General features: G+C 34.7%; 5 protein-coding genes and 1 pseudogene across 9 annotated transcripts in view; 5 read left to right on the top strand and 1 right to left on the bottom strand.

Moving 5' to 3' along the window:
• On the top strand, positions 7–2,733 carry LOC104760162 (annotated as a pseudogene).
• Positions 6,527–7,412, top strand: LOC104763012 (putative disease resistance protein At5g47280). The gene is made up of 2 exons (XM_019240389.1): positions 6,527–7,121; positions 7,215–7,412. The coding sequence occupies exons 1-2, from the start codon at positions 6,973–6,975 to the stop codon at positions 7,333–7,335; spliced, it is 270 nt and encodes an 89-aa protein (XP_019095934.1). The 5' UTR covers positions 6,527–6,972; the 3' UTR covers positions 7,336–7,412.
• Positions 8,163–8,437, bottom strand: LOC104763011 (thionin-like protein 2). Its single transcript, XM_019240328.1, has 2 exons — positions 8,341–8,437; positions 8,163–8,224 (listed from the first exon to the last, which is right to left on the bottom strand). The coding sequence occupies exons 1-2, from the start codon at positions 8,435–8,437 to the stop codon at positions 8,163–8,165; spliced, it is 159 nt and encodes a 52-aa protein (XP_019095873.1).
• LOC104760161 (deSI-like protein At4g17486) lies at positions 11,092–13,255 on the top strand. 4 transcript variants are annotated; one of them, XM_019240457.1, is made up of 6 exons: positions 11,092–11,188; positions 11,535–11,659; positions 11,745–11,860; positions 12,257–12,544; positions 12,654–12,731; positions 12,815–13,255. In XM_019240457.1, exons 2-6 carry the CDS (start codon positions 11,592–11,594, stop codon positions 13,021–13,023), a joined length of 759 nt encoding a protein of 252 aa, XP_019096002.1. In that variant the 5' UTR covers positions 11,092–11,188; positions 11,535–11,591; the 3' UTR covers positions 13,024–13,255. The 4 variants fall into 4 exon arrangements, with proteins under 4 accessions (XP_019096002.1, XP_019096005.1, XP_019096003.1 ...); XM_019240460.1 differs by having other exon boundaries at positions 11,526–11,604; positions 11,696–11,860; XM_019240458.1 differs by having other exon boundaries at positions 11,526–11,659.
• On the top strand, positions 13,476–15,572 carry LOC104760159 (40S ribosomal protein S19, mitochondrial). 2 transcript variants are annotated; one of them, XM_010483039.1, is made up of 5 exons: positions 13,476–13,582; positions 14,165–14,301; positions 14,428–14,496; positions 14,759–14,865; positions 14,979–15,572. In XM_010483039.1, the coding sequence occupies exons 2-5, from the start codon at positions 14,181–14,183 to the stop codon at positions 15,333–15,335; spliced, it is 654 nt and encodes a 217-aa protein (XP_010481341.1). In that variant the 5' UTR covers positions 13,476–13,582; positions 14,165–14,180; the 3' UTR covers positions 15,336–15,572. The 2 variants fall into 2 exon arrangements, with proteins under 2 accessions (XP_010481341.1, XP_010481342.1); XM_010483040.1 differs by having other exon boundaries at positions 13,479–13,582; positions 14,154–14,301.
• LOC104763010 (palmitoyl-protein thioesterase 3-like) overlaps positions 17,684–18,980 on the top strand; it is a 1,630-nt gene continuing 333 nt past the window's right edge. The window contains exons 1-6 of the mRNA XM_010486434.2: positions 17,684–17,969; positions 18,145–18,271; positions 18,357–18,470; positions 18,595–18,660; positions 18,739–18,777; positions 18,871–18,975. Coding sequence (XP_010484736.1) covers positions 17,785–17,969; positions 18,145–18,271; positions 18,357–18,470; positions 18,595–18,660; positions 18,739–18,777; positions 18,871–18,975 — 636 coding nt within the window. The 5' untranslated portion in view covers positions 17,684–17,784. The remainder of the gene's footprint in view (positions 17,970–18,144; positions 18,272–18,356; positions 18,471–18,594; positions 18,661–18,738; positions 18,778–18,870; positions 18,976–18,980) is intronic.

Genomic DNA, 18,980 nt, shown 5'->3' with positions numbered 1-18,980 from the left:
TATCTCGAGATAAGGCGTTGTCCAGAGCTTAGAAGACATCCATTCAACTCTGAGAGTGCTGTAGGAAATCAAGTTGAAATGAAAATCGATGAGAAATGGATAAAAGTCGTTGAATTGGAGGATGAAGCTACGAAACAACGTTTCTCCCATATCAGCAGTAACAGGTATCTATCTTCTTCCTCATCTTACATTTTGTTCTCTACTAGTACTACGTACCATCTTAATTTTTTTTTTTCCTATAATTGTCAATCTTATTATTAATAGAAACTGGAAAAGCTAAACTGATAAGATTTTGCAATGATGATCCTCATTTTGATTGATCATTTTTTTTTGTACGAATTATGTAGCAAACGGACGGAGTACAGAGACTTTCCACAGATGGCTGAAGATCCGAAGATGGATGGTCTGACTCTGACATCAGAGTCACATCCAATCCAAAACATTGACCAGGTCGGGACTACAGGAAGTGGAAAGACGGCCGTCCAATCTGGAACACACGCAACAGCTGGTATGATTGACACTCCTGGTAAGAATTTTTGTAACCATGACCCATTTTCAAAAAGATCATTCTTCTCTTTTGGCGATTGAATTTTATCTTCTTCTTATAAAGCTTTGATTTATTTCTGTATACAAAATAATTTCAAAGGTGAGTTGTAATTTAACGCTTGTTCGATAAGTCACAGTTCTTTCTTTTATGTTGCTGTTGGGTTTTAGTGTACTATGTATACAAATCAACTTGTGAAAATTCGATTACTTCTAGTTCTAGCTTGGATCCTAAATGTTGGGTAACTTTGGAAAGGCTATAACTTTTTAGATTATAGTTGTTCGGTGATATGCTCCAATAAATTTACATGGTATTGATGTTCTGGTTGCGTATATGTTACATAATCAGTGTTTATTTGTTCCGTGCAGTGGAAAACCCTCGCCGTTCTAATCTCTTCTCGACAGTGAAGGGTTTCTTGTTCTCAAGTGGGGACAAGAAAGGGGTTTCACTGACCTCTAACTCCTCTGACCGCGAAGTCAATCAAAGCGGGTCAGTGTTTAACTCTTGTGATGTCTCTGGGACGAGCGCAGAGTCTTCCATGGGGAGGAAGAACTCGTATCCTACAGTGTCCACTAGAGCAAGTAATCTCAGAGAGTTCAGCATTACTGATCTCAAGTCTGCAACAAAGAACTTCAGCCAATCTGTTATGATTGGAGAAGGCGGTTTTGGTCGTGTCTTTAGGGGAACAGTGAGGAATTTAGAAGACCCGTCAATTACAATCGAAGTCGCGGTGAAGCAGCTCGGTAAAAGAGGGTTGCAGGTAAGTCTTTTTCTCCAGTTTTGTTCTCAAGATTTTGCAGTTATTCACGGGGCTAACTCGAATATCTCATTTCTTGGATTTTTCAGGGGTATAAGGAATGGGTTACTGAAGTGAACTTCCTCGGGATTATTGAGCATATAAACTTGGGTAAAATTAATTGGCTACTGTGCTGAAGATGATGGGCGTGGAATCCAACGGCTTTTGGTTTTTGAATACATGCCTAACCGAAGTGTTGAATTCCACTTATCCACTTGGTCACTCACAGTCCTTACTTGGGACCTCAGATTGAGAATCGCCCAAGATGCAGCTCGCGGCTTAACATACCTGCACGAAGAAATGGATTTTCAGGTAATGTGATTACTCTGCTACGTTACTGATCTCATCTCTCTCTTTTACTAACTTTGATCTAATGTCCTTTCAGATTATATTCTGCGAATTCAAGTCCTCGAACATTCTTTTGGATGCGGATTGGATAGCTAAGCTCTCGGAGTTTGGTTTGGCTAATTTAGGTCCATCTGAAGGACTAACCCATGTTTCCACTTCTGTAAGTTCTGCATTTCACTAATTTTCGGTTACTAGATTTGAGAAAAGACATCTTAATCTGTTAACACGTTACAATGAAACCGGCTTTATTAGGTTGTAGGAACTATGGGTTATGCAGCACCTGAATACATTCAAACCGGCCGTCTCTCATCGAAAAGCGATGTGTGGACTTATGGAGTGTTCCTCTATGAGCTTATCACAGGGAGGCGACCGATAGACAGAAGCAAACCCAAGGGAGAGCAGAAACTTCTAGAATGGGTGAGACCTTATCTATCTGACACAAGGAAGTTAGATCCGAGGCTCATATTAGATCCGAGGCTCCAAGGGAAGTACTCGATCAAATCGGTTCAAAAGCTAGCTGTTGTGGCCAACAGATGTTTGGTTAGGAATCCAAAGGCACGTCCCAAGATGAGTGAGGTGTTAGAGATGGTGACCAAGATTGTGGAAGCTTCTACAGGGAACGGTAGCCCGCAGCTAGTTCCGTTGAACAGTCTAAAAGCTTCTACAGATGCGGCGGGAGGACAGAAACAAACCCAAGGGAAAGCAGAAGCGTCTAGAATGGTGACAAAGGAAAATGCAAATCCTTCGATTAATCAACAAATCACAAATCAATTGAATCCAAATTTCATGTGATAGAGCTTAGAGGGAGAATCAGCTCTAGCAACAATGAAATATCAAACAAAAGAGTTTACAGAGAGAAACAAAACAAACAAAGAAGAAGATTACAATTCTCAATATAATTATCCACCTTTATTTTACAGGGCGTGCGCGCGTGCGCATGGAACTCACAACCACTGAGCTACTTTGTTTTTCGTTGAACATTTACTGGTTTAATTATATTTAACCTTTAACAATCTTCATTAAGGGTAATATTGTCTTTTTAAGTTGAAGGGTTTTTGAGAAAATGTTTTGATGAAAGAGGGGGTATGAGATTTTAGTCCTAATTCATAATCTTAGTTTTGCCCTTTATTTAGTTTTGCATTATTTAAATAAAGTAAATGAATTGAATATATTTTTTAAAAAAAGGAAAAAAACACCTCTTTCCCCATCCGTACAACCCACGAAACACAAAATCTTCCACCATTGAACAACCATTGAAGCTCCATTGAAGCTCAACTGAAACTCGTTTTAGGTAATTTCTTGGCCTATTCAACTGTTTTTGTTCAATTTCGATGTATTTGAAACTTGTTTATGGTGTAGATAGTGTTGATGTGTTAGATTTCTAATGTGTTCTAATTTGAGGACATTCTTAGATTTGTTATAAATTCGTATTTTGTATATTAATCTTGTTAATTCTCATTTGTTCAAGTCTATTAGAGGCCGAGTACGTTTATAATTTATGGATCTAGTGGTTGAATCGATCTAGAAATTGGATTAGGGTTTCTCCGTTTTCTCGTTTATGCAGATGTAGGTACAACTGATACAACTGGTACGACTAAAGGAAAGCGAAAACTATTCTAATTTTAGTTTGAATTATATTTGCAGGGAGTAATGAATAATAATGTTCGCACATTCATTCATTTTGATATGGATGAAATTATTTAAACAGTGGAGATGAAATACAATGGATTTCAAGAGAAGATGTTAGGCATGCTCTTTTGATGAAAGCACCTATTGAGCAGGTTACTTATTCTGCATTGGTTGATAAAATATGCAAAAAGATGATGGTAGCTGCAGGGACAAAGATGAAGTTTAGCTACATTCCAGTTTCAGTGAATCCTAAAAACCAATATATATCTTTGATGATGATGATCTTTTGTGTTATCTAAAATGGAATCAAGCTGAATTTGATGTAATGCATGTCGAGCTGGATAAAGATGACGAACAACATCAAGGGTGTGAACAAAATGGAGTTGGTGAAGCTTGTGAAGCTGGTGAAACGTGTGAAGCTGGTGGTGAAGCTTGTGAAGATGGTCAAGTTGCAGAAACTGGTAGAAGGAAGAGAAAAACTACTAATGGAAGCTTGTTTGATGTTTTTCGTGATTAATTTATATATCACTTTGATGTTCGTAACAGTTTTTGGTTGTAAGACTCGATTGTTCTGTTTTTTTTGTTGCAAAATTGGTTTCTATAGTTACAGTACAACTGATTGTAACATTTACAACTAGGGTACACCTACATTTGATTTAAAACTCAACAATTTTCATATTCGTGGTACAACTAAAGTAAAACTATATATAACTTTGAACTTTATAAGTACTAAATTTTAAAATTCAACTAAATCCATCTATTTTCATGTTAGTGAATACAAAGAGAACAACTATTATGGTCACTTTGACCATGTAAATTTTATGGTCACTTTGATTGTCCTACATAGAGCAAATATTCATAATGCTTTGATGATCACTTTGCTATTTTCATCCAAGTAATTATGTCAAAACATGTAAATCAGTTATTTTAGATATATTATCTTATGAAACTGTATAAAATGTATTATAATTAATTAATGTGAAAAGTACAACTATAAAAATTTAATTTATTGTATGGTATAGCTGGTAATTTATTGTATGGTATACATGAAAAATTTGGTAAAGTTTTATTATTTTCAAAACATGTGTTAAATGAGTTTCATTTTAAAATAATTTTTTTCAAGACATGTGGTAAATGAGTTTAATGAGATTCATTTTCATCCACATCAAATTCATTAATTTCAATTTAACATTCATTTTTAAGATTTATTTTTAATCCATTTTTACACAATTTATTTTTAATCCATTTTTTACACAATTTATATTTAATCAATTTTTTACACATTTTAAATAAATTTCAATAATCTATTTTATAAAACGGTCTCAGTTGTACCCAAAATATTCCAGTTGTACCCAAAATATTCCAGTTGTACCTAAAAATCTCAGTACCAAAAACATCTAAATACAATCCAACCAAATCCATTACCTAACAAGTACCAACCAAATTCATTACAAAACAAGCACACATAACTATGATTCACTTTGCAGGTTCATCTTTCTTCTTTCCCCTATTTCTCCTTGTATACGGACTCTTCAAGTATTTTGAAGGTTGGCATGTTCTCTTCATCTTCTTAATACAAGCCTGCAACTCCATTCACCACAAACCAACATATCTTATCTTTGTCCATACAAACCGTTCGAAGCAAAAGCAACCACATACCCGTATACTTGTGATTCTCCTCCCTATGCATGTGCCAAATATGCTGAAATTGTGGGTGTAAACGAAACTAATCCTTTTCATCTTCCTCAAGGATTTTATCTAACTCCGCTATCGTTTTGTTCTCCTCGGACCTTGAGGATAACTTACAAAACTTTGTATAATTGGTTTGCTCTAAGTAGAACTCCGGAGCTATTGGTTGAGTATCCTCATCATTATCCTACAAATCCAAAAACAATTGTGAATACTAGCTGTACCCATAGTTGTACAAGCAAACTTATTTGTACCAAAACACAAAGGTCTCTATTCCGCTACTATACAAAAATTCATCAACCAAAATTTCATTTTATGTACATGTGGTAGCCAAGGAGGATTCAATTGTTCTTCGTTTGACGATGGTCGAGGAGGAGAATTTGCAACTGGCGGAGGAGGAGAGATTTCGGATGGTGAATGAAGAGGAGTTACTTCATCTGGCTGAGGGGATGTGATTGTCGCTGGAGTAGGAGAAGCCGTTGAGGCTGGTGGAAGGAGGAGCGGTTGAGGTTGGTGGAGGAGGAGCGGTTGAGGCTGGGGAAGGAGGAGCTTCTGTCGGAGGATTCATTTTCTCCTTTTCTTTGAATTGATACCGTTTCTCATTTTTGGAGGCATTGTTATAGCTGGGATTAACAAAAGAATCACAAATATTTTAGAGATTTGATCCTAATTTTGAATTTAAATCCAAATTTACAAACCCTACTTTCAGATGAGATTTAGAGAATTACCTTTGAAAAAGAGAAGAAAATGAAAAAATATATCAGATTTGATGTGATAAAAGAGATGAGATGTTTGAGCAGAGAAGAAATAAGAAATCGCTCAGTTTCATCGGAGAAGAAACAATCGAGAAAAACAAATAAAAGGATGGGATCCGGTTGTGGTGGATAACCCAAATAAAAGTTGGTTGGGTTGGTAATTAACAGAGTTTCTTAAAATTTTATTTTCTTTCACCAATTTTTTGTTTAAAGAAAAATAGAAAATAAATTAGGGGAAGATACAAGAAAATAAAATTTGGGATAGGGGTACAACAGATTTAATCCCTTATAGCTTCAGCTCTTCTTTTCATTTCTAACCAATCACTAGTTGCCAACTCACAACTCACACCTCCACCAATCAGAACTTAAGTGATTTATGTAAAAGTTACAAATCCTATGTTATTCAATCATGGATTTTAAAAAGTCTCATGAAATCCACTGTTATTCAACTGATGATTTAAAAATCTACTTTGAAATCCACTGTTATTCAAAATAGTTTGTGAATTTGGATTTTAATAAGTTTTAGGGATTCTCGAGGATTTTGGAGGATTTGTTTAGTTAAAAATACAGAAATACAAATCTCATGGTTTTATATGGGATTTGAAAGTTTTTTATCATAAATCATATCAACCCCTAAAATCTATCAAAATTCCAAATTTTCTAAATCTCATCAAATCCTCCAAAATCATTGTTTCAATACACCCCATAAAGTGTAAACTGCCAGGTCACTCCAATTCATCCTTTTTCCTATAAACAAATGGGTAAGACCTTATCTATCTGACACAAGGAAGTTCAAGCTCATATTAGATTCGAGGCTCGATGGGAAGTACCTGATCAAATCGGTTCAAAAGCTAGCTGTTGTGGCCGACAGATGTTTATTTAGGAATCCAAAGGCATGTCCCAAGATGAGTGAGTTGTTAGAGCTGGTGACCAAGAAGACTGTGGAAGCTTTTACAGGGCACAGCACCCCGCAGCTAGTTCCGTTGAATAGTCTAAATGCTTCTAGAGACGGGGGAGGAAAGAACAAGAGGGTTTTAGAGACGATGAACAATGGTGATGACGGCGGCGGCGGTGAATGAGGTTCTTTTGGAAAGTTATGGAACCCAAAGACCATAGGAGCTTGTTGATTGTTTAAAATTTAACCTCATCTCACGAATATAGAAGCAACTCTAGAAAATCTCGAACCTAAAAGCAAAGAGAGTTTCTTGGATATGGGTGCTTTCCCTGAAGGCAAGAAAATCCCAGTTGATGTTCTCATCAACATGTTGGTCGAGATACGTGATCTCGAGGACGCAACTGCCTTTGATGTTCTTGTTAATTTTGCAAACGGGAATCTCTTTACACTCGTGAAAGATCCAACGTATGGTTATAGAACTCTTTATGTTCTCATCTCTTGTAGCCACTTTTACAGTTGTAACCATTCTTAACGAGTTTACCATGGATAATGTTGCAGGTTTATCGCTATGCACACTAGCTACTATGATATATTTGTGACGCAGCACGATGTTTTAAGAGATGTAGCACTTCATCTTAGCAATCGTGGGAAAGTAAGTAGAAGAGAGCGGTTAAAATAATGCCAAATTAAAATAATGCCAAAAAGAGAGTCAGTGCTTCCCAGAGAATGGTAGAGGAGCAATGATGAGCCATACAATGCCCGGGTGGTTTCCATTCACAGGCAAGAGTTAGTTACACAACGATATTCTAATGAATTAATTCGGTTTGTCACTAGACTCGTAAGCTATTAATATGGATTTCAATTTTATTTTATTTTTCTTAACAGGAGAAATGACTGAGATGGACTGGTTTAACATGGATTTCCCCAATGCAGAAGCTCTTATAATAAACTTCTCTTCAGACAACTATGTATTGCCTCCTTTCATTGCTAATATGGAAAGGCTTAGCCGCTTAGGGTGTTTGTGATTAACAACAACGGTATCTCTCCAGCGCATGCCCATCTACATGACTTCCCCATCTCTACCAATTTGACCAATCTGAGGAGTCTCTGGCTTGAGAGGGTTCATGTCCCTGAACTCTCTAGCTGTACGATACCCTTGGAAAACCTCCACAAGCGATATCTGGTTATTTGCAAGATCAATAACAGTTTTGATCAGACAGCAGTAGACATGACAATTTGAGTAACAAACTTCAAAATGGCTATAGACTTAGCCTCTGTCTCACTGTCTGAACCAGAAGGTATCCCGTTGCCATCATTATCATAATGTTCATCAATGTCGCGACACTTTTGCTCTCCATTTTTCTCAAGACTCAAAGAGAGTGTTATAAAACGTTGATGCATCGATTGTTTATAAATATTCATCGTAATGATACAAACAACAAACTAAACGGTTCATGTCATTTTTATATTGGTAATTTATTACAATAAAAAGGTAAAAGTATGCTATTAATTCTTAGCGGAGCACTTGTCCGAGCATGAATCCACACAGTCCGGAACTTTGTATACATCTGTTCATGCCACAAACAACAACAACAACAACTAAATAAGCCATTATACCATAATCTTTCATATATGTATGTCAATAAACCAAAGTAATCATAATAAATAAATAAATTAAACTTACTCAGATTTTGGGTAAAAGAAAGGGAAACACAGTGATAAGTAGCACACCCGAGTTTGCAGTAATAATCATTATGAATGATTTCGTTTGTTGAAACCATCTGTGAAGGAGGAGAAGGCACTGGCATTTTGGGAACAAGATGTACAAGACAGGCCTCGATACACGGAAATGGACACGTCCAAAGATTTTGGTACTTATTCTTGTACATACAAACCGAAACACAACCTTGGTAACAATCTTTGAAAGAAGAAAGTTGAGATGGAGCTTGAGCTTGATCAGCTTCTGTCTGAATTAGAAGGTTTCCCATTACCATGATCATTGTCACAAACATCACCATTCTTTTGCTCTCCATCTTTTTATATTTTTCTTTTAGTATAGAAAATATTAAAGTTGATGAGGAAGTTGTGTGTTACTTGTGAATGAATGGTGGTAGTGGTAATCTGTGCTGTTATTGTTTGGTTATATATATATATATATATATATAATATACTAGGTTTTACCCCGTGGTACACCACGGGTCTATTTTTTTGTTTATATAATACTGTAATAGTTTAGTGGTGCTTGTAGTCGATGGTGAATTGCATATATATACTGTTAACGGTTGTAGATATGTTTTGTAATAAACTCTTGATTCGCAAGTTGAGTATATACATTTTATGATTTGGTTAGTTATGATTTAGGAATGAATGATATGTCATATTTTTATTTTGATTCTCAATTGATATTATTGGATTAATAGTGTACATTTAAAGCTAATAAGAACTTATCAAATATGTAATCGTTTATTAAACGCAAATTAGATATTTCCTAAGATGTATTCATCTTGAATTAGTTGCTATATTCTAAGGATGTGACTATAAAATTTGTGTTATCAATTCTTTTTGTCAAACTCAGCCCTAAAAATTCGGCATGTAAATTAGATCTTTCCTAAGATATAATGAGCATTAATTGGCCTTAATTGGATGTAAATAAGTACGCTATGGATTAAAAACCGGCCCAAAATATTCGGTAATCTTAAGGAAGATCCGGATAATTGAATCGGTTATAATTTTAGTTAAAAATCTGACCCGAAGTTGGCAAAAAGCCAAAAAGTGATAGCACCATATTGTACTTTAAAAATGTATTTTGAGCTCTATATGTGGATATACTTGTTTGGTTATAAATATCCTAAGAAAATTTTTAAAATATATATCTGTTTATAAAAATTCAAATCACATCATATGCTAAAAAAATCTAAAATTTTATTAATTTTAAGTATTAAATAGTAATTAAAATAATTAAATATAAAATTAAATAAAAGTGCAAAGAGGAATTATATTTTAATCTAACATATTGATTTAAATTAGATAGATAGTTTTTAGGAAATTAATATTATCAAATAAGGAAATGATTGTGTTTGGTTATAAGGATTGTAGAGAATTTAGTTGAGACTTGTTTGGATACAAAGATAAGAGAAGATGACACAAAAATGTACTTCAAAAATGTTAAGATATATAGATAGACAACTCTGAATTTGTTTTACTAGTTAATATTTTCTTTAAGTCAACAAGAATATCAAGGTGAGGTATTTTGATAAATGGATAATATATTTTTTAAAATTCAATTCCCATTTGAAGATGATTTTATTCCGCTTATGGCATATAAAATATGCATTAACTTAAATTTACAGCCTTTTGGTTTAAAACGCAATCGAAACGGTTCTTTTATGGGTAATGTATCAATTAAAATCATTTTAGTTTGGTTCCCTTAAACCGTAAATTTGTGCTTACTTTGTTTAAAAGAATCACAATTTTTTTGGTTGATCTCATTTTCCTGCTTAAGTCAATATCCACATTCCACATACTTTAACTGGAGAAAGTAATTGAAAAAAGTTCTACAGTTTGAAATCTCAACTGGGTGGTTTTGTATGATTTATATCCAATCGAATATTGAGTAACCCATATGTAGTAAGTAGCTAAACCCCTGCACAACAAGCTAATCTTTTTCCAGAGCAAGAAGAATCAGAACGCAATTAAAAGAGTTTAGAAGACAGAGCTAGGAGCTAGAGTACTTAGGAGCAATACCATCCCATACTTCAAAATGTATCACTATCCTTCCACGACCCATCAATGAGACACCGGACCCCTATATATATGAAGGATCTCAGGTGTAGCGAGTATTGATAATGTAAAACTAGAAAGAACAACCGATTAAAAGCTGAAGTTTATAAAATCTTTTTATCCCCTTAAAAACGTTGTAAAACCTATTTTAGCAATGAAAAATATGTTATTACTTCAACTTTTAATCGGTTGTTATAGTGTGTATTAAGATTTACTCAAATCGTTATTAAAATTGAATGAAATAAGAAAATGTGATGGTGATTTTTATTTTTAAAAAGATATAATATAAAAATAGTTTGTAAAAAAATTAATTGTATCATAGAAATAATTTGAAAATTTATTAAATAAAATGATATAACGGTAAATTCGTAAATAAATAGGATATTGGTTTCGCGGGTATTTTAAATTAGCGCGAATTCTAAAGTATAAATGGTTAAAAATATAAGTAGGAAAACATTTTGAATTGTAAAATTTTAATTTCTTGATTACTAAGGTTTATTTTGATGTAGTCAAGAATGGAAATTAGTTTCAGTAACAAAGACTTGAGTAAGTTAATTACAGAAATTAATTAATTAACTTATCGGTTAAAAAATCTTATTATTTACACACTTTTGCAATGTCGATCATTATATCTCATCAAAATAACGCTTTTTTCCCAAGTTTTTTTTGTTTTTCCCTTTCCGCTTTTCGTATCAGCCAGCCGGACGTTTTTTCTTCTTCTTCCAATCTCTCTCTCTCTCGCCGATTCTCATGTAAGCTCTCTATCTTCATCTTCTCTCCAAGGATTTGTTTTCCGTGAGAGACTAACAAAGAGCTCTCTCTCGATTTCGATTTTGTTCGTATGTGTCAGTTAGGGTTCTTTTGGGGAACGATCCTCATCATCCTCGTATGTATATAATTGGGGTTTCAGATTTGAGTTTCCTTTTCCTCTAAATTATGGTTTTTGATTAGTGGGTTTTCTTGATCCAACAATTTCCAGATTCATTTGAAAGAGATTTTGTTCTGAATCAGATTCGTTCATCTCTTCTCTCTCACTAGGGCTACCCTACCAAAGCTCGGGGATGTTTTTACTTGAGCTTCGATTTTTAGTTTTTGCAGAGATTTTAGGAACAAGTATGATTATTTGAAGAATTTTGGGAGAGAGACGTTGTAAAAATGCGGGTGCTTGGTTTGAGCTCAAGCTTATGTTCTGGTGACGAGAAGCAACAAGACATCAGAGGAGGANGACATTGGGTTCGTTGTAAAAATGCGGGTGCTTGGTTTGAGCTCAAGCTTATGTTCTGGTGAGGAGAAGCAACAAGACATCACAGGAGGAGGAGGAGAAGGCGTTCTCACTCCTGTCTATCTCAACGTCTATGATCTTACTCCTGTCAACAATTATCTCTATTGGTTCGGCCTTGGCATATTTCACTCTGGCATTGAAGGTAATTAATTGCTGCCAGCTTCAGCTTCTTCTTCTTCTTCTTCTTCTTCTATATCACCTGGTTCACCTATTCAAACCTTTCTCTATAGTCTTGTTGTTTATTTTATCCTGTGTACTTTCTATTTGCTTTTCATTATTCATGTAGGAGGGGAACCTTATTAGAATCTGCTTCTCAATATGGTGTTTATTATTAGCTATGGAAATACATATTTAGAAGGAAAATGTGGACTAGAATGGAAAGCTTTTCAAAATCTGACTTATTGTCTGAAACATTCTCATTCAATACTAGAACTTTCCTGATGAGTCATATAACTATACTTCTGCTAAAGCTATTATTATTGTTGCTAAATGTTTATCTAATGTGTGGAGTTGTTCACTTTGCTATGTCTACTACTAGCTCATGGTTTCGAATATGGATATGGGGCTCATGAGTATTCGAGCAGTGGGGTATTTGAGGTTGAACCTAGGAGCTGTCCGGGTTTCATCTTTAGGCGGTCTGTTTTGTTGGGAACCACCAGCATGTCTCGCACAGATTTCCGCTCATTCATGGAGAAGCTTTCGAGAAAGTATCATGGGGACACATACCATCTGATTGCCAAAAACTGTAACCATTTCACAGAAGAAGTATGCTTGCAGGTAACAGGAAAGCCTATTCCCGGATGGATTAATCGGATGGCTCGAGTTGGTAAGATAACTTTCTTATTCATATATATATATTTATCTTCCAGCTTATAATTTCTTAATTGGTTCTTGTTTTTGAACTCTTTTGTTTCTTCATGGTTAAACTCCTCCAGGTTCTTTCTGTAACTGTATCCTTCCAGAAAGCATACAGATCTCATCGGTTAATCATCCCGAAGCCCTCGAGTTCTCTGGCAAGTTTATCGTGTTTTCTCTTCTTAACCGCAAAAAGTAAAACTGCAATAGGCTTATTGGATTTTACTTGCCTCTATTGTAGATGATAACGATGGATCAGAAGAGTCAGTTGCATCTTCTGTGTCGTACGAAACAGATGGAGAAGGATCGGATCATCATCTGATAACAGCACCAAACAGCGACATTGCGTATCTACAAGACAGACCAGTGCGACTTGCCCGTGAGCTCCTCCAAGAACCAGATGATGATGATGATGATGCATCTCCTGAGTTGTTGTTGCAGCGATCTTGATCATGATCATCATCAAGAAGTTGTGTTGTCTGTAAACAGAAGTGAGGCAATGGGTCCATTTTGAGTATTCTGATTCTTTGGATCTAGAAATGTAAAAATAGAAAAGAAAAAAAAAAAAAGAAGATGTGAAATTTAAATGAGAACCCATCTCAAGATTGTTGGAGTGTAGTGTAAGATTAGAGACGACAAATGGTGTGAACTTGTCGACACAAATTGTGCCTTCTTCTTCTCTCCCTGAGTTCACATTTCAGTATCATCATAATTTAATTAATTATTAGTACTGATGATTATTAGTACAACAGTTAGTTGTGATGGTGATATGTCTGAAGCTGTATATTCCAGTTAAGCACACCCACAAGACCAGTTATTGGGCTACCGGGGAATAGTTAATTGGGCCTATTAATTTTAGTAACGGCCCAGTTTGGGTTGTGATCAGATCCAGACCGTCCAAAATAGAATTGTGAGTGGTCTCCTCCTCGATCGAACACGATGCTCTGAAAGCCGTAAAACTTTTGTTCACCGTGTTCTAGGGTTCTTCTTCGTCGTCGTTCTTTAACTGGTATGCTTCAATGGCTTCCTTTATATTTTCAATCATTTCTGCGAAATCTTAAAAAAATGGGCTAAATCGACGACGTTATTATAAATATAATTGCTCTCTCTCTCAAAGTTGTTTCGAGGAAGATATTAGCTTTTAGTGAGAGATGTGGTATTACTTACAACGTAGGTTGATCTGCTTAATTTTGTAACCAATGTAGGTCATTTGTGAATCATGAACTTTCTATAGTGTTATAAATCTCTCTGTTTCTTTGATTTCCTCTCATCAATGTCTCTAATTTTGATTTTGATGCGCTATTTTAGCTTTTGAAGATCAAGAAACTGAGTATGAAGCTTTATAAAAANTTTTTTTTTTTTTTTTTTTTTGGTACATGTTAGTTGATGATTGTCCTAATTTCGGATCAAGTTGGTTTGATCAATCTGTGGTTTCACTCTTGATATTCGTCTGTCTAGGTCTAGTTGAATTTTTTTTCATGGCTTTGTTGATATATATATATATATATATATATATATATATTTCTGGGTATATGGATGTGGAGTCTAGACATTTTGAGACTTACCTTAAAAGGGCTTAGTTCTTTTGCAGACATCTATCTTCTAGTATGGCTTTCTGCACAAAACTAGGCGGTCTCTTGAAACAAGGAGTTGTTCAGAACAGAAATGTTCCATTGACATCAATGCTCACTTCTCTCCGCTACATGTCCACAAAACTTTACATTGGTGGTCAGTTTAAATTTCCTATCAGTTTGGTTTCATTTTCTTACTATTTGCGGTTGTCAAACTGTATATTTGTTTTCTCTTCTTCTTTAGCTGTTTTAATGTTTTGGTCACTATGAATTTTGGTCCCAGGTCTATCACCTGGAACTGACGAGCAGTCCTTGAAGGACGCTTTCTCTAGCTTCAATGGAGTCACTGAGGGTAAGCCCTGGATCTTGACATCTTTCTTCTAATGTGTTCTTCAATAGAATATGGATTTGCTTGCTAGTTAATGCTTAGACCATTCTAGGATGTGTGGTTGGGTTTAAGCCGTCTTATTCATCATTATACCATATGAATAATTGATGTTGATGAACATTTACATTATGGTATTTGGTGTGCCTCGGGTTTTAACTATCATTCTATTTGATTGTTCCCATCTTCTGTTATTAACTAGCATCTCGTCGTATCTTGTGTTGTGCAGCAAGAGTCATGACAAACAAAGTGACTGGGAGGTCTAGAGGTTATGGATTTGTTAACTTCATGAGTGAGGATTCTGCCAAATCTGCTATTTCAGCTATGGATGGACAGGTTAGAAAACTAAAGAATCATATGGTGGATCTAAATAGATACACCTACCATGTTAATTGTTGTGCATCATATGATTAACCTTCCCCTTTTGTGGTTTTGGGATGGTTAATTAGGAGCTGAATGGGTTTAACATCCGTGTGAACGTTGCAAAAGATTGGCCAAGTTTACCATTGTCTTTGGATGAGAAGAGTATAGAAGAAGCTGAGACGAAAGGAAATAAGATGGTGAGCCGATCTGTATGGAAAGATCCATTCGTTGATGCGTTCCTGATGAAGAAGAAAAATGCAGCACTGACCAAGAAAATATGGTCGAGGAGATCAACAATTCTGCCAGAGTATGTTGATTCGTCTGTGAGAATCTACAATGGCAAAAGTCATGTGCGTTGTAAGATCACAGAGGGGAAGGTTGGGCACAAATTCGGAGAGTTTGCGTTTACAAGAAAAGTGAAGAAGCATGCTAAAGCAAAGTAGTTTCTTTGGGAATGAACTGGTCACACAGTTCGAAAGGACTGTTGAAAAGCTAGAAAACGAATCGAGTCAATAAATTCTTAACAGGTAAAACTCATTAGCTTACGACATGAATGTAGACGAAGTTTTTTACAAAGTCTTCAGTTTTGTTGTCGACTCTGTATTTGTGGACCACAAAGTGCCAAAGTTTTTTTTGGAATTCGATTTACCAATATCAATTATGGAGCTTCAAGAACCAAACTATGCGTCAACTTAGTGCTTGTTGAAGCGGTCTCGATCAAGAATATTGTCTGTATACACAAGTGAGTCAATGGGTCCATTTTGAGTATTCTTTCGCACTAAAAATGTAAAACAATATAGAAATTGAAATGAGAACCCAATCTAAAGATGTTGGATGGTAGACAAATGGTGTGTGAACTTGCTGACAAAATTGTGTCTTCTTCTCTCTTTGAGTTCACATGTCAATGCATAATTCGTAAGATTTGCGAGACTAATAATTAGCACAAAGATTTGTGAGACTAATAATTAGATGTATAATCAAATTTTCACAGGTACTGTGGTTACGGATTTGCTATGTTGACTCAGCAACTGTCGTCTAGACTTGGGAGGTATTTATTAGTTCACACTTTGATGCTATTATTACTTTAATAAAGACGTCAAAAGACCTGTGAGCAACGTGTTCTATATGTCGAATGTCGTTTAAGCTAGAAAAATCACTAACAAAGACCTGTGAGCAACGTGTTTGAGTAGATACAATATAAATTTGAAAGGTCATTAATTCGGTGTTAAACAGAGAAATAACATTTTATTATTTTGTTAACAATATGAATATTAGACTAAAAATATTTTGGATGGGTTAAGTCATTCAAGTAACAATCAAAATTCTATTATATAATTTTAAACACTAAACAAATTAAATATAATTAACAAACAAATTTTTTTTTTTTTTTATCATATGACTTAACACACAATATTCCACGGGTCAAAAATTAAATCAACTACAATAGATCTTGTAAAATATGTTCTTTCCATAAGTCTTATTTGATTTCATCACACATTGTTTCATACAGAAAGAAAAAAACTTTTAAAACAAATAAAAAAATCATACTGCTTTAAATAAAAATTAGAAAAAAAAAATTGAATAATGCTATAGCACGGGTTCAATTCTAGGAATAAGATATCAAATGTCAAAGCATATCTACTCCCAAATATATGTTACTTGGAAATTGGAATATAGTTTTGGAGATATTTTTTACCTATGAAAGATGGAACCAACATAAGATCTAGGAAGGTGATTGGCTAAAGAACTATTCGGATTTGGTTAGGATAATTCGGATTTTAGATCGGTTCGGATAAGATTGTCGATAACCAAAATTAAACCAAAAGTTATTGGACAATGTTTTATTCGAATACTTTTTAATCTTATTGTACCCAAATAACCATACTAATGGAGTATTAAAACAAAAAAAAGATAGAAATTAAGTAAATGACAAGGTTCTCGTAGAACCATATAAATACATAAAAGATATGAGGCATATTTATCGGAATATCATACTATTTCTTATATGTTCGGTTATATTTGGATATCTATTGGATATCGGTTCGGATCGGATAATATCCGATATCCAAAATAATGAAAGTCAAGAACTGGTCGGTTATTTCCTTATTATCGGTTCGGTTTTAATCCGCTTACTTCGGTTCGGATTCGGAATTTATGCCTAGGCCTAACAACAACACTTTTTCATATATCTTAAATAGTTATTAGGGAGATTCTCAAAAATAACACCAAAATTAGTTTTTTCCAAACTTAGCACAACATCTCTAAAATTCAAAAATAGCACCAATTAATATTTTAAAATTAAATCCTAAATCTAAAATACTAAATCCTACCCCTCAAAACTATACCCGAAATGTGAAATTGAGAACCCAAACCTAAAAAACAAAATTCTAAAATTTAATTTTAAATATTTTATTGTGTTAAAGAGTGTTATTTTTGAAAATTTATGGAATATGTGCTATAATTGTCCATAAAACTTATTTTAATGTTATTTTAGGATATTTCTCTAGTTATTATGATTATATTTTATTTTTGTTAACATCAAATACAGTATGATTGGATTTATAAGCTTTTGTAAAGATACCAAAATATGAAACCCCCCTAGCTAGTATTTGATGATATGTTATAAATACATATACGCATACAAGCAGAGATTTAATGCAGCTGCAGGAAGATATCAACTAGTCAGCACCGTCTATTTTCAAACTGTAGATGTAAAAACAAATCAGCACCGTCCATTAATTTATCTAGTTCTTTCTTACTTGACCGCAACTTCCAACCACATCACACTCTTTCTTTCTATTCCTTTATATATTTACTCCTATCTCAAATGTTCTTGGAGACTGACTACTCTCATAAAACATTAAACGCCAACCGCAACTTTCTCGTTTTTCAATGGGACATAAAGGTTTGAAGCGGTCTTGTGTTGCGGTGGCGGTTGCATTATTAGCCATGGTTCATGTCTCTGTTTCGGTTCCGTTCGTAATGTTTCATGGAATCTCAGCTCAATGTTCGAATGATAGAGATGCTAACTTCACACAGCTTCTCACTAACCTCTCTGGCTCTCCTGGCTTTTGCGTGTAAGTCAATCCGCAAACTAGTTAATTCGTTGTTTTGATAACCGAAAGATAAAGAACTTGTAGAAGAGTTGTGTAATATTCTTGCTATCTAAAACGTCCATATTGGCTTAGCTTAGCTATGATGATGTATTTGGTTTGATCCACCTCTTCTTTATGTTTTTGGTATGGAATCCAGAGAAATCGGAAATGGAGTAGCCGATTCATGGTTAATGCCACTCACACGGCAAGCGGAAATAGCGTGTGAGAAGGTGAAGCAAATGAAAGAATTGAGTCAAGGATACAACATTGTCGGAAGATCTCAGGTTTCTTGATACGCTTTCTTGAAAACCCTAAAATATCCGTTTTTTTTTTAGTTTCATGGATGTTGATTGATGAATAATGGAACAGGGGAACCTAGTGGCTCGAGGCTTGATCGAGTTCTGCGACGGTGGACCTCCGATTTACAACTACATATCCTTGGCTGGTCCTCATGCTGGGATATCCTCTGTTCCTATGTGTGGTGTAAGATTTTTTATTTCCTCTAAATATTTAATATTCTTTCTATTATTTGATTTTTAATCAACCAAACAAAGTAACATGATTAATTTTCTTTTTTTTTCTGTTGTTGTTTTGTTCTTTTGTTAAGTCTGGTTTATTCTGTAAGTTAGCAGATGACCTAATCAAGGGAGATATTTATAGCGACTTCATTCAAGTATACATCTCTTCCTCTTTTTATTAGGACTAAATCCTCAGTTACATATTAATATACACATCTTTAATAACTCTGCAGGATCATCTTGCTCCTAGTGGTTATCTCAAAATCCCTACTGTATGTCTACTCACACCATAGCAAAATCGCCAATTATATACATATCTTAGTGATGAAAACATCTGCTTTCAATCTTTGTCTTTGATGTATCAGGATATGAAAAAGTACCTCGAAAGCTCTAAGTATCTACCTAGGCTTAATAATGAGATACCAAACCAAAGAAACTCAACTTACAAAGAGCGTTTTGCCAGTTTACACAACCT

The sequence above is a fragment of the Camelina sativa genome, chromosome 18 (assembly GCF_000633955.1).
Source record: "Camelina sativa cultivar DH55 chromosome 18, Cs, whole genome shotgun sequence".
NCBI classification, from domain to species: domain Eukaryota; kingdom Viridiplantae; phylum Streptophyta; class Magnoliopsida; order Brassicales; family Brassicaceae; genus Camelina; species Camelina sativa.
The sequence above is the reverse complement of the archived record's forward strand: the minus strand, read 5'-3'. Positions and strand labels throughout refer to the sequence as shown.

Bases quoted from the DNA above. Each gene is read 5' to 3' on its own strand.
- LOC104763011 (XM_019240328.1), bottom strand. From the start codon at position 8,437: ATGGTTTCAACAAACGAAATCATTCATAATGATTATTACTGCAAACTC. The intron at 8,225-8,340 runs GTAAGTTTAATT...TGGCATGAACAG, and splicing joins TTCTTTTACCCAAAATCTGA to ATGTATACAAAGTTCCGGAC.
- LOC104763012 (XM_019240389.1), top strand. From the start codon at position 6,973: ATGGGTGCTTTCCCTGAAGGCAAGAAAATCCCAGTTGATGTTCTCATC. The intron at 7,122-7,214 runs GTATGGTTATAG...ATAATGTTGCAG, and splicing joins ACACTCGTGAAAGATCCAAC to GTTTATCGCTATGCACACTA.
- LOC104760161 (XM_019240457.1), top strand. From the start codon at position 11,592: ATGCGGGTGCTTGGTTTGAGCTCAAGCTTATGTTCTGGTGACGAGAAG. The intron at 11,861-12,256 runs GTAATTAATTGC...GTCTACTACTAG, and splicing joins ATTTCACTCTGGCATTGAAG to CTCATGGTTTCGAATATGGA. The intron at 12,545-12,653 runs GTAAGATAACTT...AAACTCCTCCAG, and splicing joins TAATCGGATGGCTCGAGTTG to GTTCTTTCTGTAACTGTATC.
- LOC104760159 (XM_010483039.1), top strand. From the start codon at position 14,181: ATGGCTTTCTGCACAAAACTAGGCGGTCTCTTGAAACAAGGAGTTGTT. The intron at 14,302-14,427 runs GTCAGTTTAAAT...TTTTGGTCCCAG, and splicing joins CACAAAACTTTACATTGGTG to GTCTATCACCTGGAACTGAC. The intron at 14,497-14,758 runs GTAAGCCCTGGA...TGTGTTGTGCAG, and splicing joins CTTCAATGGAGTCACTGAGG to CAAGAGTCATGACAAACAAA.